The 26,293-nt window shown below is 50.9% G+C and overlaps 1 protein-coding gene across 1 annotated transcript in view; it reads left to right on the top strand.

Moving 5' to 3' along the window:
- MORC2 (MORC family CW-type zinc finger 2) overlaps positions 1-26,293 on the top strand; it is a 49,722-nt gene that overhangs the window by 10,842 nt on the left and 12,587 nt on the right. The window contains exons 2-12 of the mRNA XM_020996363.2: positions 1,833-1,886; positions 7,768-7,802; positions 16,072-16,140; positions 17,652-17,742; positions 20,257-20,365; positions 22,035-22,194; positions 22,410-22,521; positions 23,061-23,186; positions 23,796-23,875; positions 24,430-24,512; positions 25,326-25,411. Coding sequence (XP_020852022.1) covers positions 1,833-1,886; positions 7,768-7,802; positions 16,072-16,140; positions 17,652-17,742; positions 20,257-20,365; positions 22,035-22,194; positions 22,410-22,521; positions 23,061-23,186; positions 23,796-23,875; positions 24,430-24,512; positions 25,326-25,411 — 1,005 coding nt within the window. The remainder of the gene's footprint in view (positions 1-1,832; positions 1,887-7,767; positions 7,803-16,071; positions 16,141-17,651; positions 17,743-20,256; positions 20,366-22,034; positions 22,195-22,409; positions 22,522-23,060; positions 23,187-23,795; positions 23,876-24,429; positions 24,513-25,325; positions 25,412-26,293) is intronic.

The following is a 26,293-nucleotide window of genomic DNA, read 5'->3' as shown; positions in this document are numbered from 1 at the left end:
GTGGCCTCAGAGAAAGGAGAATTAAGGAAGACTAGGCCTGTTCCTTGGGGCCAGTGGCACAGTGATAATTGGTGGAAGGTGGCAGTGCTCAGCTCGTTATTTGACTTCTGTGTTCTGTAGGACCAAAGGAAAAGGCCAGTGCTCCCACCCCCTCCAAAAAATGGCCAACAGGAGCCATACCCACGATAACTCTGGGGAGAGTGGGGCAGTAGCTCCGGCTTGTTCTTGGTGAGTTCATATTGCTAAGCCTTGGTGCAAGGCATCCTGCAGCTGGCATTTACTGTAGTCCTAGGGACAGGCAGGGTCTGGACTTCCCCTCCTTTCCCCTCAAAGAGGAAGAGCCTGCAGACTGTAGAGGCCAGGGAGCTTGACTCCAATTTCTGGCGGCATTCTAGAATGTATTTTTGCTTTGTGGACAGCGAGAAAAAGAAGCAGCAACCCCAGATAGGCAGGGCCTGGCTTTATCAAAAATGTGATTGTTTTGACAGGGAGACTGGTATGTCAGGGAATGTCGAGTATGTGTAGTTTTGACTAAATGTGAACAAAGTAGTTGATAATCTCTTGCTGTCTTGGTGGAGAGAAGTGGGTTTCAAAAGAATCAGGTGGATTTGGAACTGGTTTAATTAAGGCAGATTCAAAGAATAATGATAAGTGGTTTGATGTCATCTTGGAAAGAGGGCTTCTAGGCCTTTGGGATCCATCTTTGGCCCAGTGCTGCCTGACCTTTTTATCACTGACCTCGGTAAAATGCTACACGCTTCTCCAATTTTCAGAGGGCTCCAAGCCAACAGGGACAGCTTCACGTCAGGGGCCCAGAAGATCTTGAAAGACTGGAATCTTGAGCCAAATCAAACTGGATCACCTTTCAGAGTCCTAAATTTGGGTTCAAGAAATCACATTTATAAGGATAAGATGGGAGAAAGGTGGCTAGACATTTTATTTGGAAAGACTGAAGTGACAGTTCTGTATGAGCCAGCAGTGTGATATGTCAGTGAAGGATGATAAATGACACCTGATAGGGCAGTCATACTGATGATGTGGGAAGTCATGGGGCCACTATACTCTGTCCTGATTGGACTGCAGAGGCAGTTTGGAAAAGACAAGATTTAGGCTGGGTGTCAGGAAATGTCTCTGTAGTCTCTCAAAGTGGAGCTAGAGAATTTCTTACTCAGGAAGGAGTGACTGTTGTCACTAGAGGTCTTCAGATGAAGGCTGGAATGACCAAATCAGGTGTGTTGTTGAGAAGATTCTTTGTGAGCATGGGTGTTGTACTAGATGACTCTGAGTTCCCTCCCACCTCGGAGGGACCATAATTCTGAGCTGGGTCTGCCAGGAGCAACTTGTGCAGGTGGGAAGCTGTTAGCTAGAGCAGGAAGGACCTTAGTGATCCCCTCTTCCGACCCTCTCATTCTACAGGTCAGGAGATGGACCCAAAGAGGGAAAAGACTTGGCTGGCATCATGTATACTGGTAGTAAGAGTCAGGGCCAACATTCTGTCTCAGGGCCTCTGTCCAAACCTGAGGCTCTTCCCGCCACAAAATAGTTTGAGGCAGAAATATAAGTAAAAGTGAGCGGCCTCCCCTCTGTATTCAAGGGGCTGAGGTTCCCTGATGCCGAGAAGCACCAGTCAGCTCAGATGGAGGGAATTCAGTCAATTAGAAACACAAGAGATGTGTAAATTGGAGGAGAGGGCATGGCCTGCCACGTGGCACTCATTTGATGGGTGTGTTTCCATCCTAAGTTGACCACAGCTGCCACAGTAATGTAGCTTCTTTCAGTTTTCTAATGGTGCTCATTTTGATGGCTAACTGACTCTACCTTTGACCTTTCAGAACCACCCATGAGTTCCTGTTTGGAGCCCTTGCTGAGCTCGTGGACAATGCCAGGTTTGTATCCTCTGCTTATCTGTCCCATGTGGATGGGAGGCTTTTTGGGTTGTGGTTATCTTTGTTAACTCACTCACCTTTGCCCTCCAAAGCAAGGTGAGTGGGAGTTCTGTTTTTTTGTTATACTATGAAGGATAGTTACTTGTTCTCTTAAATAGAGTTAGACCATATACACATATGTTGATTACAAGCCAAACATTTGTCCACCAGCATTAATGACTCCAGTGGAGGCAGAAGAGCTTAGCCCAAGGGATAGAGTTAGAGTTGACGGTGGACATGCTTGTAAACAGCCCTTGTCTATGTTTGCTAATGGTTTTCTCCTTGTAGCTATAACAGAAAAATTTCTTTCAAGGAGTTGTGAACGCTCTGAGGCTTTGACCAAAAATACCTTTTCCTTTTAATTCTTGTTGAAAATGTGTTCACGTGTTATGAGTCCTTTTTCTGCCCTAGTAAGTAGACTAGGCTAAATACACAAATTTATTTTTAGAGTCTTGCAGTGCCCCATTTTTAGGTGTTCAGTTTGCGTGGGCACTTGAGGGTTGAGCCGCAGACAAAACGTCACATTTGGTGTGGAGCATCTCCCCGACTCTGCTCTTCTAGGCCCTATACCTAACTACTACAGTCCTCTCTTCCCATCCCCCATGATTCTGTTTGCTCATTCTGCCCTCTGGTTGTCCAGTGCCCCAACTTTGGTTTGGAGTAGGGAAGACCTGGCTTCACGGCAATTCTTGTGGAAAACATGCGGTTCTCAGTAGATCCCTACTAGTCAGATCAAATGCCTCTCCTGATAATGCCACATTCAGGGATCTTTCTCAGAAGACTCCCATATCTATGGATCCGGCCCTGATGGGTCTGTGAGTGCCTACGTGGACCCACTGCCTATTAGACGTCTCCATCTGGATGTCTTTACGTAGAAGTCAGTCTCAAAACGTGACTAACAGGGAACCACTTCATGCTGACCATACTTCACCCTTTCTAGAGTTTTTAAGGGTGAACTTGGAAGGAAGGAAGTGTATGGATGGGAAGCAAAAATCCAAGCTTTCCACAACAGACCTTCAGGGGCAGTGGAGCTACCACCTTGGATCTCACCTCAGTATTGTGGCATCCTGAATGAGGAATCACGAACAAAGATGAGAGAGAAGCTGTATTGGAACAGAGGGCATGACAGGAATTGGGGGTGCTTGGGAACCAGCTCTCAAGACAACTGAAGGGGAGAAAACTTGTGGACCTGATTGCTGCAATAAGGCAGTTAAAAAACAACATCAAGGGGCAGCTAGGTGGCGCAGTGGATAGAACACCAGCCCTGGAGTCAGAAGGACCTGAGTTCAGATCCAGCCTCAGACACATAACACTTAGGAGCTGTGTGACCCTGGGCAAGTCCCTTAACCTCATTGCCTAGCCCAAAAAAACGAACACAGAAAAAAGCAAACCAACAATCAACCCACAGGCTTTTACTGCAGAATTCTCGAGGATAATCTTGGATTGTCCTGAGGATGCATCTAGGGCCTCCTTTGAGTGGTTATTTTTTGTTTCTATACTTCAGTCATTTCTCAGCCATCTCATCCCCATAAGGGAAAATAAAGTCAACTAAGTGGAACTAGTTGACCCAGCCAATGGCCACTGACCGCATCTGTCCCTCACCTCCATTGAGAGGAGGAGGCAGGTTTCATCATCTGTCCAAGCTCAGCCAGTTTCATTATCAAAATTGGTCTTCATGAAGGTATGAGAAGGGAGCAGGAGGCTTACACAAGCCGTGCTCTGTGGCACGCCTCATCTTCACAGTCATGAGATTGACCAGATACAAAGAGATGCTATGATTCTACTGTGTTCATTGTTTTTACTGCCAAAAAAAAAAAAGATTCTGAAGAACAGAGGTCCTTTTGGGATGCAGACTCATGTAGCAGCCTGGCCAAGCCCGTGGACATCTCGGAATCATGTCGTAAAGTGCGTAAAAGGAAACTGATTATATTGAAAAACACTTATCAAAAGACAAGAAAAAAGACTTCATAACCTGCAGGTTAAGAACTTATGTGGTGGAACAAAATCTAGACCATGAAGCTTTCTTCCATCAAGATGTCTCCCATGTATATGTCAGTCATAGAAGATTCTCTGAAAGATGTAGAAGAAATGGCTTTGTATTGCTCCCATCAGATGAGTTATAAAAGCAGAGGTGTTGGCCACTGTTATGAGGGATGATTAAGTCATAGTCCGCATGGAAGAGATTTCAGGCAGCGCCATTTACAGGTAAACATGTTGGTCAGTTCGATTTCAGCTCGGTAAATGTTTATTAAGCACCTACTATATGCCAGGCACTGCTTAGCACCAGTAAGGAAAAAAAAAAGACTGAAGAAGACAACACATGAAAGGAAGCTGAAAAGCAGGGTGGGAGCAGTCACTGAGGACACCCCCAACATGGCACTTGGAGTGGAAACCATGCACAGCTGCTGATGGAAAATGGAGTTCCCTCTATAAAGGAAGGCTTTGGGAGGCGATTACGCCTCCATCCTCCAGCCCTCCAGTCAGAAGGGAGTTGCTGAGTCTGTCTGGGCGGTGATGAGATCAGGCCTTGGAATATTGCAGAACTTTCTCAGTGAGATGCACACGCCATTCAAAAGACTTCTGCCTAAGTATCTACATAGGAAAAACTAAGTGGATAAAGAATGTTTATTGGACAGGTGCTGCAGATAGACAAAGAACTAGGTTTAAATATGAGTAGGAGGCAGCAAGGTGGTGCAGTGGATAGAGCGCCGAGCCTGGGGTCAGGAAGATCTGAGTTCAAATCTGGCATCAGACACTTATTACCTGTGTGACTCTGGGCAAGTCACTTCACCCTGTTTGCCTCAGTTTCCTCATCTGTACAGTGAGCTGGAGAAGGAAACAGCAAAACCATTCTAGTATCTTTGCCAAGAACAACCCCAACTAGGGTCATGAAGGGTTGGATATGACTGAACAACAAAAGGACTCGTGCTCTGACAATGGTTCCGTGCCCTTAATGACCCCAAACAGCAGTATTCCAGTATTGACACCATATGGTGAGGCCATTGTCTGCCCGCAGTCTCCGAAGAGTTCGAGTTGAAGAGTGATGGAGAGGTGCATAGTGAGCATGAGAAGAATCACCCAGCAGAAGCAGTAAACCATCCCAAAAAAGAGGTGACCAAGAAAAGAAGGTGGGCTGGCTTGGCAGTGAGCATGAAGAACCCGTGACAGGCAGCCCTCGTGCTCCACTGGGATCCATGCCGACTACAGGAATGCTGGGGAGATGTTGATGGAGGATGTGGCTGGCTCTCGCAACGACTGACTTCCTGTTCTGTATTTGTACCTGGCTCGCAGTAGGGGTTTATTTAGCGTTAGACTGACTCCTCACTGTCTCCCACTCCCCATGCCCAGTCTGTTGTCAGAGCCTGTCCATTTTGCCTTGGTGACATCTCTCACAGATGCGCCTTTCTCTCTCCTGACGCTTCCCTCTCCCTGGTACCAGCCCTCATTTCCTCACGCCTGGGCTGTTGCAGTTGCCAGCTGGTGATTCTGCCCGCCGCAGTTTTCTCCCCATTCCAGTCCATCTTCTGTTCAGCCACTCAAGTGATTTTCCTAAAGCCAAGGCACTCCGTTAATTTCAGTCCCTGTGCCTCCAGGATGGAGCATAAAATCCTGTTGACATTCAAAGCCCTTCATAATCTAGCACTCCCCCCCTTCTAGTCTTCTTAGATCTTACAGCCCTCCACCTTCCCTCCATGGACACTGGCCTTTTGGCCTTTTGGTTATTCCTGAGAAAAGACTCTTACCTCTCCCTTCTGGGGATTTTCACTGACTGTCCCCTGTGCCTGAAATACTCTTCCCCTCTCATCGCTTCCTGTCTTTCCTGGCTTCCTTCAAGTCCCAGCTGACATCCGACCTTGTCCGGGCAGCCTTTCCCAACCCCTTCCTTCAGTTGAGTGGTTCCTAGATGTGCTGTGACTGGTGCATTCACAGTTATTTTGTGCCCGACCTGTGGTAGAGCCTTCTGAGCTTGTATTGGTGCGATCAGCCACAGTCACATACACTGTACTGTGGTTTTGATGTGGAGATGTCATGTTGATCCTCTTCAAGTAGGAAGGGCGGGAGCTGTCTTTTACCTTTCTTTGTCCCCAGTGCCCAGCACGATGCCTGGCGCATAGTAGGTGCTCTGTAAGTGTTTATTGACTGGACTGGATGGTACCTAAGGTCTCTTCCAGCCACAATCCTATAATAATGAGCATTTAAAGGACCTTGGAGAATTAGCCCTGCCTTCTGTCCCATAAAAGAATCCTCTTTGTAGTACAGGTTCCCAGCATGTGGTTATCTAGCATGGGCCAAAACAGCTCCAGGCAGAAGGGGCTCAGTGCCTCCCAAAGCCCATTCTCTAAGGGGATGGTTCCACCTGTTTAGGCAGGACTTAAGCTGCCTCCTCCGCAGGAACCAGTCAGACTCTGCCTCAGGGTGACTTTTGGTGTGCCCCCCACGAGAGTCTCAGCCTCTTGCCTCAGAACAGCTCTCCAGGTATTTGAACATAGTGATCAGGTCGCTCTGAAGGCTTTTCTTAAGGGAAAGCTCCCTTGTTCTTTCAGCTCTTCCTCACAGGATGTGGCTTTCAGGTCCCACTGCCTCCTGGCAGTTTTCTAACCCTGCCTCAAGCTGAAGACAGTGGGGGCTGAGCCCTGCAGAGGCGGCATCCCTGAAGCTTGGCTCTCCACACATTTCTGTTAATGTCTTCTGGGATGGAAGCTGTGTCACACTGTTGACTTCAGTCTGTTTGAAAAACCAAACCAAACCTGAGTGGTTCCCCCTCCCCCATGTACAGACTGCTCTTTAGGCAGGTTTTCTCCGTCTGGGATTCCTGAAGTTGATTTTTTTTTTAAAACCCAGATGACTTAATGAGCCATTTGTTTCTCTGCCCATCTGTATAATGAAGGTGTTGGAGGTTAATGACCAACCTGTCTGGTCTTCTCGGCTCTAAATAGGATTGTGTCCTACAGAGTGAGAGTCGGTTTGACCCAGGCCCTCTCTGGGTGGTTGCCCTGGTGACTGAATGCTATGACTCGAGCTCAGCTGAACTGGAGAGACGCCTGCTTTTCAGGGTCAGTGGAAAATGAGATGAGCTCTTGTGACGGTGCTGATTGCCAGGCACTGTCCATGTGACCTGCTTTTCCATTAAACTTTGGCAACAGAGTTCTCCACTAAGCCATGGGAAAGCATGGTAGATTGGGGAAGAAAAGCGTGGAGGACCTGGGTTTGATTCCCATCTTTGCTGCTGCCTGCCTCAATGCCAGTTGCTTCTTCCTGGGCCCCTGGACCTCCCCTAAAGGGCCCTTTCGGATCTGACTTTCTGTTCCTCTGGCTTTCTGGCCAGGATCTTGATAACAAACCACATAGGACTGCTGATATGTTATGCTTTCTAATTTACAAAAACACAACTGAACATCTAAGAGGCTCATAGGTGAATCATTTTGTGACACATCAAGAAAGCTTATCTTAATCGTCTTGTAAATGTTCCCACTATGAAGCAGTTTGCAAGATGTGCTAGGGCCTCATTGTGTCCCATTGTCTCATCCCACACCTGAGAGCCTAGTACCTCAGAGGTATGAAGGCAAGGCCTTTTGCTGACTGGAGCAGTCAGCTGCAAGATCTTGGCACCATGTATGTTTGCAGTCCTTGTAACTGTCCCCTACCAGAGTCAGGGTCAGCAAATATTTATGAAGCATCTGCTATAGAAATGCTCAGAGTTGCTGAGTGCTGAGTCCAGGAGATCCTGAAGTCCAGGTGGTCAGCCACTGGGAAGTGGTGGAGCAGACAGAAAGCTGGGCTGAGGGGAGCTTGCTTCATAGCCCTGCTTTACATGCTGATTCTCTCTCTCTCTCTTTTTTAGAGATGCAGATGCCACCAGAATAGATATTTATGCAGGTAAGCCAAATGTTCAGTCTTCCAGGACCCATTTCTTATGCAGTCATTGCTGGGCCTGAAAAAGGAGAGGGTGGGAAAAAGAAAAGGAACAGTTAGCTTGAATTCATGTTGTCTTGGAAATAACACTGGATTTGGAATGCCTGGGGCCTGGGTTTCAATGGAGGACTGCTGGTTACTCTTTGTGTGACTGTGGGCAAGTCAGTTAACATCCCCACACCCCTGTTGTTCCATCTGTCACATGAAGGCGTTGAACCAGATGACCTTTATGGAAAATTGTGTCCACCAAGGTAAAGTCTGAATGGCAATAAGTCAGCCTCAGAGATTAAATAATACATTAAGCACCACAGAGCAAGATGAAGGGTCCAAAGATCGTGCAGATAGTCATAGGAGATCAAGAGAAATTCAAGAGATTGAGGCAGAAGGTCCACCAGCGAGGTAGCCAGCCGGTCCATGAGAAAGTGAAGTGTCCAGGCCTTGGCTGGGCAGGGACGTGACGGGAGAAGCAGAAACGCAGCCAAGAAAGGCCTCCCAAGGCTCCACTTGTCCTTGTGCTCCTTTGCTGTGGTAAGAACCAAGTCGTCCTGCTCTAGAGGCCTTCCGAGCATGATGGCCGGATGCTTGGCTCCCTGGGTCCTCAGCATCTGCGGGCGTGGGGGAACAGATCGTTGACTGGCCAAGAGTTGTCTCTGGCCCCAGCAGGGAGGGAGATAGCTCCCTTGGCCTAGGATTTCCAGGTCATCTTTGTGTGTGGTTGGCTCTGTCCTTCTGCAGTGATGTTGTTTTCCCCCCGACTGGGTGTAGAGATGAAGGATCTCAATGTTGTTATTTATTACTTTGCATCCTGCCCGTTGCTTGAGTGTTCGGATGGGCACCTTTCCATCTTTATCATTTGAGCAATGAAAAGTTGGAAAGGGAGCAGAAAAGGGCAGCTTTGAGATGTTGTGTGGCCTGTGTCATTTGTTTTTCCCTGAAGAATGGTTCCTGTGGAAGAGACAGTGTGGTTTAATGGAAGCTGCAAGACTTGGATGCTGACTCTCATGCTAACTGTATGATCCTGGCGCCTCAGTTTCCTCATCTGTAAAATGAGGATAATGGCATCTATCCAGTGGAGTCCTTTTCAGGATCGAGGAGGACAGTGCGCTAAAAGTGCTTTATGTAACCCGCTATAAGTGGCTCTGAGAGGTTTGAAGTAGTTTTGAACAGAATTAATGAGATTTTGAGAGCTGAAGACTGTATGGTGACTTACAGAGTGATCTCCTTGATAACTTCGTTGTGACAAGTGCCCTGCCAATAGTCACTTGTGTGTCTCATTATCTTTCTTTCATGGTGACGAGCCTCCCCAAATGGAGCTTAGTTTTCCCCTTTCTCTGCCTGCAGCAAAGGAGGTGTGCTATGCATTTGGGCAGCTGCCCCGGGTTTGACTCCTGAAAATCTAAACTAGCTCTGACGCCATGGTGAAAAGAGCCCAGTTTTGTTTTTGTTCCAGAAGAAGAAGCCAAGAAAAAAGAGGTGGTTGGGCGCTTTGCCGCTTGAGAGGTAGGCTGCCGAGGCCCAGTTGTCCACTGGTGAGTAGCAGGTGATCGTGGTCATCGTGGAAGGAGCTCTGGAATCTGGAACTTTCATTGGGAAGGCCTGGGAGAGATGCCCGTTAGTCCAGGCCCCTTCATCTTCATAGAGGCCCCCTCCCCGTACTTATTATCTGTCTGATCTCGGCAAGTGACATTACCAACTCCCTTGCCTCTAAGGTCCCAGCTCCAAATCCATGATCCTGTGATCTTCATCCATTAACTTAAGTGTTAGAAGGAATCAACTGAGTGACCTTGATTCTCTTTTTAAAAAATTATTAGAACATTAAAAAAAATTGAGACCCAAATTCTCTCCCCACCCCTCCCCCATGCACTGAGAAGGAGGCGGTGCGATCCTGACATTATCTTGCATAAACACAGAAGACTGCTCGCCCCCCCCCCCCAAAAGCTCCACCTACATGGGGGCTGATTTCCCTCTCTGTTGAGAGGCAGAAGTGGCAGGGTTGGCTTCCCCCTGTGCCCAGAGGGGAGAAGCATCACCTGATGGAGCGCTGGATATCATTTAGGGGGACTCTTTTAAAGAGCGTGGCAGGATCCTCCAAATCAGGGCAGCAGATACTTGGGTGACTTTCATATGAAGGCGGGCACAGGGAGAGGATGGCCCAGACTGTCAGAGAATTGGGAGAAGACCTGAGGCCTGTCTGTTGCTCAGAATCCTCACACCTAACGATCCTGAAGACCATATTACTGTTGCCTTTTTTTCTAAATTCTTTTTTATTAAGAATATCACCATCGTCAACAGACATAAACATTTCTATACTCAACAAAGAATAAGGCTTAGATAAGAGTTTATACACAGGTTTGGGGGGTTTTTTATGTGTGTGGATATGGATATATATGTATACACATACAAACACATATAATGAAGGAGTTAAAAAAAATCGTTCTACCTGGTATCTCCTCTGGAATTCTACTTTAATCATTAGACAGGTAAAGATGACCAGAAGGAATTTGGTGATTTTTGGAGAGGTAGTAGTAGAACAAGGCCCACTTCTAGAAAGCAATATGGAATTGTATACAAAAGTCACTCAAATGTGCATACCCTTTGACCCCGTGATACTACTACTAGGCATATATCCCAGGGAAATAAAGGGCGGAGAGAGGACCCATATGTTCAAGATTGTTTGTACTAGCAAAGAACTGGAAACAAGATTGGGGCCCATCCATTGGGAGATGGACAAATTAGCTATGTCTATGAATGCCTGCATGTCCAGGGTGTTCTCTCTCTTCCCCTTCTGGGCTTCTTTCAAGACTCAGCTCAGATCTCACTTTCTGAGGAGTCCTTAGCCAACTGCATTTTTTCTCCATACTTGGTTTTCTTTCTGGAATCTCACGCCAGCCCTGGAATCATCCCCTGGAAGTCTGCTCTGCCCTTCTGGCCTTCCCATCTGAAGGATGGCTCCTCTTGGGATCTCCATCTAAGGAGGGTCCTCGGGCCAGCCCTGACTTCTGCCCTCAGCCAGGGTGCCGGTGCCAGCTACTGTTTCCACTTGCCCCGCCCTTTTCTTTTTATGTGTTGTCTCCCCAATGGAGTGGGAGTTCTTTGACTTTCTTTCTGCTTTTATTTGCATTCCCAGCACTTAGCACAGTGCCTGGAACATAGCAGGAGCCTAATACAGCCCCTCCCCTTGAGATTACCTCCCAATAATATACATAGTTATTGGTACATTGTCCCTCCCATTAAAATGTAAGCTCCTTGAGGGCAGGGACCATGATTTTGCCTTTGTGTCCTAGGGCCTAGCACTGTACCTGGTACATAGTGAGTGCTTAAGAAATGCTTATTGATTGATATGAATGTAATGGAATATTGTGTCATTATAAATGGGACAGACTCCGAGAAACACAGGCAGACTTCAGGCCAAAGAGTATAAACGTCTTGTGTTAGTTTGGAGGTCTTCACGTAGAACCTGTCTTGGGGAGGTTGTTGAGCTTCCTGTTCACCAGGTGGAAGGGCAGGTGGGCAGGGACCACATGCCCTCTGAAGTTCCTTCCGTCTCTGAGTCTGGGACATCAAAGTCAGAGCCTTTCACCTGTGCCACGTTACCGGGCCTTGATAGGGTCTGGATAGAGAGGTGGAGTTAAGTAATTCAGTTCGGTAAACATTTATGAAGCATGTACTGTATGCCAAACAAGCATTGTACTAAGTGCTGGAGATACAAAGAGTCAAAAGACAGTCCCTGCCCTCCAGGAGCTTGCAATCTGATGGGGCAAGACACTATACAAAAGGAAGGGGAAAGAGACCAGGGAGTCCCCAGGGCAGGGATGTTGATACTCATGATGGCAAGCAGAGGAAAATGGAGACTTGTAGATACTGAGGCAAACAAGCAGAGTCAGAACGCTGACAGAACTCAGAACTCGATTGGCAGATGCAGCGGATGGTGACAGCATTGGAAGACTAAGGAGGAAGCAGCTCCTACTGCGTGGCCTGCACAGGGTGTTGAGGATAAGGCATGTGCCATCATCGGCCTTCTGGGAAGATTATTGGTTCTTCTGTTACACGGCCTTCAAGAATTCCTTCTTTCAGTGCTAGATGTGGAGAACAGTGAGTAACACTACAACAAAAAAAGGAAATTGACTATTTTAACGGACAAACGTGACCAAGTTGCCAGTGCAAAAAGTGACATTAGAATTGGTCATATTTGTGCATTGACTAGTTAGAACAAAGGTCATAATGACAACTTAGAAGAAAAGCTCTGGATGAGAAGGCAGTGTGAATAATCTCATTGAAATTTCCATTCAAATGTGCTGTTGATGCTGAAAATTGGAAAATAGAAAAGGGCAGAGATATCGGCCTTGTTAATGACAAAATGACGAAAGAGCCCAGAAGCTGATGGCCGACAAATATTTACTAGCACGCCCATAAAGGCAATGTTGGCTTAATGCAAGCTCGTTGTGGGACACTGGGGAAGATTCCAAGAAGTGTTGTTTTATAAAACTGCCGAAAGCCATGGAAGCAGAAACAAGGGAAGAGAAATGTTGATGTGAGACCCCGCTGCATCCCGCCACTCCAAGATTGGAATCTTTCATGGGTGAAGCTGGAAAGAGAACAGAAGGACAGAAAATGGAACAGATGTTGTTAAGGGGATGGGCCATCGAGGCCTTGAAGAAAGTGGGAATTGCAGCTGGACCAGACCATGGATACACAGAGGTCATCAGTCTGGGAGGCAGCACCATCATGAAGCTGTGGAGGAGTCACTTTACAGGGTGGCTCAGCTGGGGAAGGAGACGAAAGATTGGCAGAAATCGCAGAGTCCTACCCAAAAGGCCACTGAGAGTATGTCAGTTGCCACAATCTCTGTGCTTTTCTCTTCTTTATGAAATCAGGATGATAATGATCTGAACAGCATTTTGAGGATGTCCTTGATGAAAACGTAAGGGAAGAGGCAGGCTCTTACTAACAATTCTCAGCAATTATAACATTTTACTTTTACAGTTGACCAAAACGTGCAGAAAATGCAACGCCCCTCCTGCGTGTGATTGTTGATGACCAAAATGAAAATTAAATTTTAGAAGGTATTCGCCACGATGGCACCTCATAAGGCTCCGCCGAGTCTTTGAAGCCTATGTGCGTGAGGGCACGAGTGTGTAAAAAGCCTGCCAACACAGGCTGGGGCCGGGTTATGCAGAGCTCCAGGTGCAAGAGCAGTTTGATCCCAGGGCACGTGAGTGCCTGCCCAGCCAGATGATAGAAGGGAATTGAACATGACCAGGACCTGTCCTTGGGGAGCTTGCTGCCTTGCTAAAGGGCCCGAAGTAGGTAGAGCCGCATCCCGGTGTGGCGCAGATTGGCCCAGGGTTGGGCTGGGGGTGATCTCCAGTGTCGAGGAAGCCGTTGGCACTAACCAATGCCTCAGAGAGAAGGCCTGTTAAAACTTGCCCTGGGCTCCGGAAGCCTGGCCGATGCCTCAGAACGTTTGAAAAGGATTTAAATTTTAAAAATAGGATTACAAAGTAAATTAATTATATTGAAATAATAGTTATCCCAAAAATAAAAAGAGAAGTCCTCAAACCTCAGGTTAAGCACCATTCTAGTTCAGTCCCCTTATATGGAGGAAGAAACTGAGGCCCAGAGACCATCTTTATGTATGAATGAATAAAAAAGCATTTATCAACAATTACTATATGCCGGAGAAGGGGAGGGAATAAACATTTATTAAGCACCTCCTGTGAACCAGACACTGTGCTCAGCACTTTACAGATATGGTCTTATTTGATCCTCACAACCACCCTGGTGGGTAGGTGCTATTATTATTATGCACATTTTCCAGTTGAGGAAACTGAGGCAGACATGTTTAAGTGGCTTGCCTAAAGTCACACAGCTAGGAAGTGACTGAGGCTGGATTGCAGTCAGTTCTTCCTTTCTCCAGGTCTGATACTCTTATCTAAGGCAAAACACAGCTGCCTCCAGGGAAGTACAAATACTAAAGTGTGGCATCTCCTGCCTTTGGAGATCTTTTCTAAATGCCGTACGCTTGTTGGCCAGAAAGCCCATTTTGGTCTGGGAAGTCCGTTAACAAGCCCTCTGAAGTAATGTTAAATTTGATTACCATTTGGGATAGGCCTCATTCCCTCAAGTGCTTCTCTTCCTTGTAGAGAGGCTGCCCCCCCCGGACCCTACTGACCCTAGACTGGGACAGTGTCCCATCCACCCTCCTGGCCCTACCACCATGGCCAGTGCCAAAGCTGCACCTCAGCCCCTAGCCGGGCGGGGATACAGGCAGCCCTAACTCTCCCCAGTGTCACTGTTGTAGAGATACAGCAAAACTGGTGACCTCTGAAATTCCTAGCTCTAATCGATGACCCTGTGACCCACTTTGGGCCTTCAGATATTTTTCTTTTCTCAATAGTTTGTTGCTTCTGGAAGGAAATTTGGGGCATTTTCTGCCCTCCTTCCTCTATATTGCATCTGATTTGGATTTCTCCCAGGCTCTCGTCACTCTATTAATGGCATCATTTGGGAGCAGGGATATGATTTCTAGTCTGTCTTGGACTAGGTTTCAAATAATTTTACTCGACTAAACATTTAATTGAAGGCCTGCAGTAGGCCAGTGAGACGTTCGTGAGGTGTGGCTATAGAGCGCTATGGATGAGCAGCCTAGTGCTTACCAAGGGGCCGAGGAAGAGAGCAGGAGACCTGCCAGTCTTGGATGGTGGCCTCGAGGAAGAGCAGGGCATGTCCTCAGTTCCAGGTGCTCCCTTTCCCAGCGTGAGTTTCTGCGTGGGATGTGGAGGGCAAGGAATTGAGGTGCAGAATTCTAGACAGAGGTCCACACGCGTGTGCACATGCAGTCAGGTTCTGGTACATCCTGACGTACAGCTGAGGGAGCGTCCCTTGTCCCGGGCATGGCCAGCCTGTTGGTAGCAGCCAGGATTTGAACTGGCCCAATCATAGGGAGGTGGAAACCCCGTCATACCAGGAATGGCTGGAAGAAACACAACACGTTTAGTCTGGAAAAGGGAAGGCGTGCCCAAGGCAGAGGATGGTTGGATAGGGATGGAAAGGCTTGGCAAGTGGAAGCAGGAGGAGGACAGAAGCTGCCAGGGCCATCTGTCTAATGTGAGAAAGAAGGTGCTGATGAGAGTCAAGATTGGTGCAGGCAGCCTGGGGAGCTGAAGGGGCTTCCCATCACTGGAGGTCTTGCAGAACGGTATCTTGGTTGGGGAGGCTTTTGAGCTTCCTGTTAGGAGTGGGAGGGTGGCGCCTGGACCAGATGCCCTCTGAGGTTCCTCTTTTTCCCTCTCAAACAAACAATTTCTAAAAAGCGAAAAACAACAGAACAAAACTACACAATAAAAGCTTAAAGTAGGAGAAATCAAAACCTGAAGGAGGAATTAATTCCAAGGAGAGGGAGGGCTGGCTAGATGGACAAGTGGTAGAAGGTGCAAGGGCCAGCAGCAGTTATGGGGATGTCAGTGGGCAGACTCGCCACTGGCCTTCAGAGAGTGACCAATGACCCTACTGATGATCCTGTTTGCCCATTAGGGCCCACCCAGTAATTGCTTCCCACCTCACATTGGTGCCGATGTGCTCCTGAGCTGCCTGGCTTTTCCAGGTCAGTGATGGCTGGCAGGTTGCAGATCCCTGTTCCAGGCTGGCCAGTTTTGTGCTCGGGCTGTTGGTGCCCAGCTTCTCGGATTTCACCATGGTAGAGATGCTTTCAGTCAGTTTGCTGGAGAAGCTAGGGAGCTGGCTGTTTTTCCCCAGGAGACCTGAATCCCATCTTGGGCTCTGCCTGCTCCTCCTCTCAGAGCAACATTGAGAAGGGATGGTTTGGCCGTGGTCGGCCTCCCCGTGCCCTCTGGTGGGGATACTGGCTCTGTGCAATCTTCTGAGCTGCCCCTTGCCTCCTTCGCTCTGTGGGGAGATGTGGGAGGTGGCGCCATGGTCTAGCTGGTGCAGGCCCAGCGTGGGGCCTGGGAGGTGAGAGTTGGGCTGCTGTGGTGGTGTCTGTGACACCAGGGTCAGGGGAAGTCTCCCGTGCCGCATGACCAGGTCTTGACAGGGTCTGTGTTGAGATGCCGATGGCCCCGTTTGATGCCACTGAGACGCTGGCCGTCTGAAAAGGGTGGAGAGGTCCCCTGGTGAGAGCTTCAGCTCCAGGGCTGTCTTAGGACCAGTGGGCTGCTTTCTTGCCTCACGCTGCTGTCCACTGACCTCTGACTGTCGTGATGCTTCTTCACAGAGCGCCAGGACAACCTCCAGGGAGGCTTCATGCTCTGCTTTCTGGATGATGGCGCGGGAATGGATCCAAGTAAGTGACTAGGGGGAGGCGGGAATGGGGGTGACCCCCCCCAAAGCACAGCTCACAGGGGAGTCAAGGCCCCCTGGGGGGCTAGAGCAGCAGGCACCTAGCCTTAGCTTCTAAAGCAGGACCCCTTCTCAGAATCATGGTTTGTGCTGCATAAACTGGGACACACAGAATTACAGAGGAAGCCAAATGTCAGTGAAAACGAGGATACGTTTTTTTCCTATCCAAGTTCTTGGTCCCATGTTAAGAGCCTCTGTCGTAAAGGGTCACCAGGTCCTGTCTGGGGTCTCCGAAGGTCGTCCTCAGCACAGCATTGGTAGAATCTTCCCTTTTGGCACACCGAGGCCGGGCCTTCACTGACCTTGGGCACAGAAGCCAAGGGCGCGTCCTCCGATTACTGTCAAGGGGCGCTGGTGGGGGAGGACCCTGCCGGCACTGGTCATTCAATGATAAATCCACCTTATTGGGGCTGTGTGAGGGAGCCCAGAAACATGGGAGGCGGTTTTGTTTGCTGCTGTGTCGTGGTCAGTCTGCACAACAAATAATGTAAAGTGTGACGAGGAAGCCAGTCCTAAGCAGAGCCAACACTGAACAGGAGCCAGGGGATGAGTGGCCTGATTCCGGCCTGCCCCGGCTCTCTGTGTGACTCGGGGCCCTTCCCTTGACCTCTCTGAGCCAGGGCTTCTTCCTTCCTTATCGGTAGCGCTTCATGGCTTACAGAGTGCCCTCCTCATGGCCAGCCTGTGAGAGAAGGGCGTGTGACTCTCTGTCTTACAGATGGGGAAGTCGAGGCTCAGAGCCAAGAGTGTCATGCCCTGGGTCGCACATGTGCTGAGTGTTGGAGGTGGAGTTTGAAAGTGAGCCTTTTGTGACTCAGTCTGTGGAGAGCTTTAAAGTTCTCTGGTCCTTGTTGAGATGTGTCTCAGACTGAGGTTCATCTAGAGTAGTTGGGAAACATCGGAGTTGGCCAGCCCAGACCTCTGCCCCCTCGGTGACATCCCCATGCGTGCTGATAACACGTGATCTTTCGTCGGGGGGGGGGCCCATCTTCTCCTGGGCAGCCCATCCTCCTTTCTTCCCATTTGCTTCTTTATGGCCCCCCCCTTTCCATGACCCCTAATCCTGCCTGTTGGGGGGAAGCCTAGCATACACATGGTTGTTAAAGCCTTGCTGAGGTTACCAACCCCAAGGCCTCTCCAGGCCAGACATCCCTTTTGACTGTTCCGATCGCCCGTCTTTGGATACTTTGCAGCTTATCAGCGAATGCCCCAGCTTACCTTGGGCCCAGAAAGGAGCCCAGGCTCTAAGACTGATCCACAGGTGACCTTTACCGTTACCCTACTGGCTCCTCCCCACACCTTGCGCTCAGAAGTTGGTTTGTGGAACTCAACTGTAAGCCTTGACATTTATCCCCCTGGGATTTCCTCGACTTTGATTGAGCGCAGTGCTTGAGCCTGTCCAGATGCTTTGGGAGCCCCGTTCTCCTCTCACTCCTTTGATGTCTCGTGTTTCAGGTGATGCCGCCAGCGTCATACAGTTTGGGAAGTCAGCCAAGCGGACCCCCGAATCCATGCAGATTGGGCAGTATGGCAACGGCTTAAAATCGTAAGTGCTGGAGCAGCCCCAGCTCAGAGACCTCAAAATGCCGCTGATTTCCACGTGGAAGACTGTCATCATCCTCCTGTCTCTTCCCCACTCAGCCTCCACTAAGTCACTAAATTCCACACTTTATCATTGATTCCTCTTGACCATCTTTGGAGTGGGAGACAATTCAGACAGGCCCAGACATCTTTATTTGGAAGCCAGCTAGGGGTCCTGTGAAGTTCTTGAGAGAAAGTTGTTGAAGTGTGTTTTGTTTAAAACCATTGGTTGCGGGGGACACTGCTTCCTAGGTGGCCTCCACGAAGGTTGTGTGTTTGCAGGCTGGGGTTCACCTAGACCCCAGGAGTGTGGAAAGAGCCCAGGAGCTGGGTGGCTACCCAGCTACTCTCACGCAGGAGCTCTGCTTAGCTGAGTCGGGCCAATAGCATGGCCCAGTGGGAAGAGCTCTGGGGCCAGGCTCTGCCTCCGACCTAAGATGTCCATATCTCCATCAGCAAAAGGGGGGAGAGCATAGTCATTTGGCCTCCTTGATGCTCTCAAGTTGGGACTATTGTAAGTATATTGAATATCTGGCAGGGTTTTGCTTCCCCTCCCTCCCAAAGGCAACCAGGACCACAGACACTGCCTCTCCTATTGGTGCAGAACCACCACAAGACTGAAGGTCACAGATGTGGCGGTGTGTCTGATAAAGGCAGGAGGAGTCGGCAGCCCAGCTTTTCCCTGAGGCCGTTCGACAGGCCCACTATCGTATAAAGTCTTTTATGTGTAAAGGAAGGCTCAGTGACCAGTGCAGTTGGAAGGACGGGCTGGGTGGGTTGGGAAGAGCTTTCAGAGCGAAACAGAAGCATTCGTGTTTAGTCCAGCAGCCATAGGGAGCCCTGATAGTTAAGGAGGAGGAGAGAGCTGCGACACCCGTTAGAGTGGGCAGGGGCCCATGGAATCAGTCCGTGTGAGATGTGAGGCCAGACAAGGATCTGAGCCCAGGGGGTCACTGTGTGAATGGAGAGAAGAGGCAGGGATATGAGCAGCATGACTCATAGAGGTAGAAAGGGTGAGTCCAGGATCCGACAGATAACACAAGGAAGGTGTCTGGGTGCTCTGCGCGCCTCCTATTGGTGGGCCCTATGGAGGACTCCCGAAGGACGAGGATGGGATTGTGGACGGTACCGTCGCATTAGCCCAATGGCATCCACAGGTGGAGGTGGAAACGTGGCTTCCTCCCCTTGACAGAACCACACCGTTCTATAGACATGAGGCAGGCGCTCACATGGAGGTCAGAAGAAGAAATATAAGGACACCCTCAGGGCCTCTCTGAAGAACTGGAATTGATTGTGAGACGCGGGAGACGCCAGCACAGGACCATCCGGTGTGGTGTGCTCTATGAGGGAAACAGAATTGAAATAGCTCAAAGGAAATGTGAGATGCGCAGATGTAGAGAATCCACCTGAAATGTTCGCGTGGATTGTGGGCCCACCCTGTGGTGGAGCCTCCAGGCTGGCATCGGTCTGATCAGCAACTTGGGACGCACCGTGCCCTGACCCCAACGTAGCGATGTCACTTTGGTCGTCTTCGCGAATGAAGGACAGCCAACTGACCAGATGCTTGTCAGCTCACTCTGGATCTCCTGCCCTAGTGAGACGTTGCTGCTGGGGGTGCACGGAACCCACTCCCTAGCACGTTCAGTTCTGCTGTAATGTGACCTGTGTGCTTCCAGAGCTCATCACACGATGCGAGATGCAGAAGAAGCACAGAGAGTATAGGAAAAATGGAGTGACATGCTAAAAAAAAGATGAAAACTAATAAAAAAAGGTGGCGTGGTTTTATACCGCTTACAAGGTAGGATACAGATAAATGCCTCCATAGACAGTGACCCACGTGAGGCCCCCAGGCTCCCACCCGGCCCCGGGACCTGCGACCGGAAGTGGATACTTGCAGGGTCGCACCCGAGTGGGCACTTAGTGTGAAGTGGTGCCATTTTCTACATTCCCACTTTGGGGAGAAATCACAGAGAACCAATTCCCATGATGCTGAGAACATCCCCTGATACCTGAGTTAACAGCAAGAAAAATTTGTGCTTTGGAAGAGCTGACGGTGGATGGTGGTAACTCCCGTCCCAACAGAGATCAATGTTTGTCATACGCTTTTCCACCCCGGCCCTGGCCTCAGAAGGTAGGGGCCAGCATGCGATGCCCCCCACCCCACTCCTCGCTCAGCTGCGTTGGGCTGCCTCTGAGAAGGCTGGGGCTCCAAGCAGTCCAGTCTGCAGCCATGCAGAGATGGTGCTGGGAGGGAACCTGGGTTCAAACTATTACTTTTCCCTGCACCAGATGGCTTCAGTGACCAGAGAGCTCAGCCTCAGGACGCTGAGAAGTGAGGAGCCCCCCACTCCATCCCATCCCATCCCTCGCTGTTTTCCCTCACATGCTCCGTGATTCCCAGGAGAGAGAGTGTGTGTGACTTCTTTTGGAGACCCCCTTTCTATGTCTAAAGAGAGTTGTTTTGTTTCCTCTTCTCCAGGGGGTCCATGCGTATTGGGAAGGATTTTATTCTCTTCACCAAGAAGGGTGATACCATGACCTGCCTCTTCCTGTCTCGCACATTTCATGAAGAAGAAGGTATTGATGAGGTAGGCACACTTCTGGTTGGCTTTGGGGAGTTCCTTCAGACGCAGCTGGCCTGATCTGCCTGCTCAGGTTCCGTGACATGTGGACACTCAGCCGGCCCAGCCTTGGGGTGCGGCCCCTCCAGGAGTCTGCCTGGGCAGAGCACTTCAGAGAGGGGACGCTGCCTGGCACATGGTAGTCACCAGAAGCGGGTCTCTGTTTGTGGCCAGGAGAGTTGTCGGCTTCTCAGTTGGGCCCTGGGAGAGCATCCATCCTCTGGCATCATAGAAAGCCTGTGTCGAGGTAGCTTTTAGAGGGAGCCTGGGCCTGCCTCTGGGTTGAGCTGGTACAGCGGGCCAGGAAGCTACTTCTCTCATTGTGTTGACAAGGCAGGAGGCCTTGAGCAGGCGCCCGCTTCTGGGCCCTTCCAGCTCTGGTGTTTCAGCTCTCGTGTCCTTGTGGCCGGTCCACCGAATCACGTGGGTGTGACGGAGCCTGGCCCCAGCTCTGTACCATGGTTTTTTAGCTTCTGTAGCTGCCTCAGGTCAGATGGTGAGCTCCGTGTCACTGAAGGGCTTCAGAGCTGTGGAGACAGGGATGTGGCAGAGGAGACACTCTGTCAGGCTGGGTCAGCCTGGAGGGTCCCTTTGACTTCGTCTTGGTTTGCCGTCTCCCAGACTCGGGGCCGGAAGAAGGGAGCTGGGGGACCCCCTGGTCAGCTGCCCCTTCCCCATGTGTGTCCCACAGCTGTAGTCAGAAGCATTATTACAGCCTCACACCTTCATGCCTGATGTCAGTAGAGCCCAGGGCTTGGAGCCAGAAGCGGGGAGGGGGGAGCACATTCCAGAATGAAAATATGTGATAAAGAGAAACCGAGGCACAAAGTTGTGACGGTGATCAGGTCATTAGCCTGGCTTTGGATTCCAGACCCCTTGGTCATCAAGGGCACGTGTGGCAGACAGAACCTCTCTTGTCTAGCATTCACACAGCAGCTTTGCGGGTGGGGTTCACTCCTGCCTGCTTGGCTCCTCGCCAGGTGGGCCAGCCTCCTCTGACTTGGTTTCTTTGGAAAGTCCCCCAGGGGGCAAACAGCCTGGCACCGGCTTGACTTGCCTCCCTCTGTAGCTCACAGATGGGAAGTCTTGTGGTCCTTAAAAACAGGGAAATGAAACTCTTGGAAATTATGCTAATGGGGCCTGTACAGTCAAGTGGGAATTTGTTCCACAAATACTGATTCTGATTAGACACGATTCTCAGTCAGTAATTTATCCTGGAATATCAGTTTTCAAATGTCACAATAGGCAAGTGAAGCTACAGGTTGAGGGGAGCTCAGACTCACCGAATGAGGGGCTGACCAGTCTGTAGTGGGTTGATCATCTATACAAAATAAATGGAAAACAATAGAAAGTCAAGTGGCATTCAGGTCCTGCTGGGCGGTCCCGGATACTGACCTCAGGGCTGGGGGATCTGGGCTTGTCCTTTGCTCAAAAATGGGAATGCTCGTGCGGGATGCTGCCTCCCGAATGGGTTATGGGGGAATGTGTGGCTGCAGAAGGGGGCGGGGCTTCCTTGTCAGCGTGCACCATGCCCAGGTCCGTTTCTGGGCCATGCTCCCCCTCTATCCCCTGGCTCTACCCCCAGCCTAGACCCTGTAAATGTTAAAGGGCCATGTCTCTTCCTTCTGGTGTCCAGGTGATTGTACCACTGCCCACCTGGAGTGCCTGTACTCACCAGCCCGTTACAGAAAACATGGACAAGTTTTCCACTGAGATTGACCTCATCTATAAGTATTCACCCTTTAAATCAGAGCAGCAAGTGATGGATCAATTTAAGAAGATCTCTGGGGAGTCGGGTAAGTGACCCTCAGTCTTGAGGAGGATGGGACTGCCCCTGTATGCCCCCGGGGGAGGCGGGGGGGGGGAGTGGTGGCCTGTCCGCTCTGTCCCTGCCTTGTGCTGGGAGGAGATGAAGGATTGGCCACTCGGGGAAAATAGATCATGAGGGTGTGGGCTTGGTGCAGGCCCTGAGTCCCTGGCAGCATGAACAGTGTCCGGCATCTGCTCCTAGGAACGCTGGTTATCATCTTTAACCTCAAACTCACGGACAATGGCGAGCCTGAGCTGGACATTGTGTCGGACCCCCGCGACATCCAGATGGCTGAAACGTCCCCTGAGGGCACGTGAGTAATGTGGGTTTGGCGGGGGGGGGGGGGTGGCACTAGCTGGGCACAGGCACTTGGGCCTGGCAGCGTCCCTTGCTGGTGTGGCCCTGCAGAGAGGCTCCTTCCCCCTCCCTTTTCTGTAGGACTTGAGTGTGTTCTCACTGGGTCCTCTGCGTGGTCCCTCCAGGGGAGGTCAGCAGAAAAGGAGGATTCCACCACACTTTGTAGAGGAGGAAGCTGCTTTTCAGAGAGGCCCAGAAACATGCCCCCGGCCATGCGGCTCACACAGCCTGCCCAGCTCCTTTGAGTGGCAGACTCAGGCCCTCTGCCCTCAGGCTCCAAGGTCCTTCTAGAGCTGCAGACTCTCCCTTAGGGGTCTAGGCCAAGCCTTGCATTTGACCAGAAGATGGGAGGGGGCAGGGGTGACTTACCCAGAAGCCCACGTCAGTCGTCGGTCAGTGGGAGAGGCAGGATCAGAATCCACTGCCTGCCTCGGGGGTGGGGAGGCCACTGGTGGGCCTGAGGAGAGAGCAAGGAGGGGACCCTGATCCCCACAGGAAGCCGGAGCGCCGCTCCTTCCGTGCCTATGCTGCCGTCCTCTACATAGACCCCAGAATGAGGATCTTCATCCATGGCCACAAAGTGCAGACCAAGCGACTTTCCTGCTGCTTGTATAAGCCCAGGTAGGCAGGCCGCAGTGACAGGTGGGTCCTCAACAGGGGTTTGTGAGGCCCATTGCCAGAGGGACGCTGGAGTGGTGGAGCCCATTTAAAGGGACCTGGAGCCCCTGAAACCAAGGTGTCCTGCCACGAAATGTCAATGCGGTTATTTTAGAGGAGGAAGCCCTGCCTTGCCCCAGGTCTCCAGATCACAGGTAGCTGAGCTGGGCTCGATCTTTTAGCCTCTGTCCCAGGCTGGGCTCTCTGTGCTACGGCGCGCCCCCCCCCCCCCATCCTGTGGAAGGGAAGAGGCAGCCAGAGCCTGGGCATTGCCAGGAGCTCCTGCAGCTGGACAGGTGAGCCCGGCAGTTGGGGAGCCTGTACCCCAGCACCCTGGGGAGCTCTTAAGCTGGATCCTTGAGGGCAGAGCTGCTTGGGGCGCCATGACAGAAAGCTGAGAGCAGGCCCCTGGCTCTGTCCATGGGACTTCTTTGTGCCCTGGGGCAGAGTGAACAGAAGGAAGGTGGGAGCCAGAGCCTTGCCCTGTGAAGAGGTGGGAGTTGCAGGGGCTGGCTGTCACCTTTCTTGGGGTGACGCCTTTTCCTGGAAACCTCACTCACCTTTTTTCCACAGGATGTACAAGTATACCTCCAACCGCTTCAAGACAAGAGCTGAACAGGAGGTGAAAAAGGCTGAGCACGTGGCCCGCATAGGTACGCATAGATAACTGGCCCCACCTTCTCTGTGCACCCTCCTAAGGGCCTGGCCCCTTCTCATCTGGCCTCTAGGCCTAACTCTGCCCTTCCCTCCTTTAGACTCTGCTCTGGGGGCAAGCCCAGGCCTGCCATCTGCTTCTAAAGACAGAAGCTTGTCTTGGGGGAGAACGCTGCCCTATTGTCCTGCATTCTCTCCCACATCACTGGGGCTTTGAGGTCTCTTGGCCCAGAGCCTCTCCATCCCTGCCTTGCAGGCTGAGCAGCCTTCACCTTCTGTACCTTTGTCATCCCTCCTCCCTCCGCCCCTCCCCCCCCACACTGTATGGAGGAGGGAATGGGGGCCTCAGGTCAGATGGGAAGTAAGTGGCAGAGCCACCAGCTTCCTCCTCAGTCTGCTCTAGAACCTGGGCCTGGCCCCTCACCCCAGGTATCCTGACTCTTGGATTGGGGGCCTGGGATTCGCAGATGCCCCTTCCTGCTGCCCCACTCTCTGAGGGCTGCCCTCCCCATTCCTTCCCACATCCTTCAGTGTGGCCTTGTTTGGATTTCAGCGGAAGACAAGGCTCGGGAGGCTGAGAACAAAGCCCGAGCATTGGAGCTGAGACTTGGAGGAAACCTCACCCGTGAATCCAGGGTAAGCTGCTGGGGCTGCTGGTGGCCTCTGGGCCAGGATGGCCTGGGACAGCACGCCATCCATCCTCATCTTTCGCAGGCACGGGGCCAGCATGCTGTCCATCCTTGTCGTACACGGGCATGGCAGTGGCCCGCCGTCCATCCTCATCACATGAGTACAGGACAGTCCTCTGTCCTCGTCACACACAATAGCATGTTGGAGATGACTGGTTCTGAGGACCATGTGCACAGAGTAGAAAATTGCTGATTTGGAGTGAGGGGAGTAGCCTCCATCATGAAGCCTGTATTTGGACACATTGAGGGCTGAGGGCGGCCCCTGGGGACAGTGGATTCAAATTTGGTTCCTTGAAACTCTGTCCGTGGCTCTGTGGTCGAGCAGAATTGCTCTCCCTTCCCTATGAAAGCCATTGAGATGCTTGAAGACATTGGTTTGAGTGACATCAGAGGTCCTCCCCCGCAAATTTTCTCAGTGATTTATTGATCTCCTGCACTGGGCTAAGTGTTGGGGCTACAAAACAAGCCTTGTGTTAGGGAGCTTCCAGGCTTCCACTAAAGGTCCAGGGCAAGGGAGGAAGGGAAAGCAGCAAGGGGGATTTGGAGTCCCTAAAATGGGGTACCTCTAGCTGAGCTGAAGCTCTTCCCCCTGAAAGCCAGTGGCTTTCAAGGGTGAGGGAGCTCTGTGCAGGTGTAGTCTCAACATCTGCATGAGTCAGGACTTTGGGGCAGCTGATCTCATGGCCGGGGGTGAGGGATGTTTTTGTTTTTCTGTTATTGCACCATTGACCCGCCATTCCCTGCCTTCCCCTCTCTCTAGGTGGCCCTGCGGCAGGTCCAGGGCACCGCCATTAACCTGCGCCGGGAAGCGGACATTAAGAAGCGCATCAAAGAGGCCAAACAGCGGTGAGTGCGTGGTTCCTCTCAGCCTTCGGGGCAGCTGAGCCTCAGGCACGTCCCAACGCCTCCCAAGCCCCTTCATTCTGCTGCCAGCCTCCCCTGGGCACTGGGCACTCAACATGGGCGTCACTTTGTGGATTAGATGAGAAAGTGCTTTCTGCCTGTGACTGAGGGGGCCTGGGCTCATGAAGGTGAGGGCCTGGCTGCCCACGGGCCCCAGGCCCCCAGGTTCCCCGAGGGGTTGGAGAGTAGTATAGGGGTTGCTGTCTTGGAGCGTAAGTTCAGTTTAAATGCTCTGTGAGCAGCACACTCCTGACAGTGCGTTAGCTTACGTTTCTATATCCTTTTAAGGTTTTGTTACAAAGTGTTTCACAAACATGCTCATCAGATTCTGAATAGTTCTGGGAGGCAGGTGATCTTAGTATCTCCTTTTTATAGATTAGGAAACGGAGGCTGAAAGGTTAGAGACCTTGCCCAAGGTCACAGAGCAAGGAGGTGGCTGAGGCAGGATCCAGCCCTCTGTCCTCTCTGCCAGGAGCTTAAACAGAATTCCTTCTGCTTCCACACGATTGGTCACATACTGTGTGAATGTGGTCATCCAAGCTGCCCAGATCTCGAAGACTCTGAGCTCTGGCAGTTGGCACTGACCAAGGCCTTGGCGGAGCTTTGACGGCGTCTGTGGCCGGAACCCCCATGTCACTGGGGGCCAACTGCCAAAGCTCAGAGTCTTTGGTGTAACGAAAGGATCCCAGCTGTGGGCGACCTGGCCTGTCTTCCTGGCTTTAGTTTATGAGAATTGAGAGAGACTTGTGTCAGTCCTACTGTATCTTCAGATTGCGCTCTGGCCACGTGTTTTTATGAGCTCTCTGAGGGCAGAGATTGGTTTTT

Source organism: Phascolarctos cinereus, unplaced genomic scaffold (genome assembly GCF_003287225.1).
Source record: "Phascolarctos cinereus isolate Bilbo 61053 unplaced genomic scaffold, phaCin_HiC Scaffold_4;HRSCAF=312, whole genome shotgun sequence".
Classification (NCBI taxonomy): Eukaryota; Metazoa; Chordata; class Mammalia; order Diprotodontia; family Phascolarctidae; genus Phascolarctos; species Phascolarctos cinereus.
The sequence above is the reverse complement of the archived record's forward strand: the minus strand, read 5'-3'. Positions and strand labels throughout refer to the sequence as shown.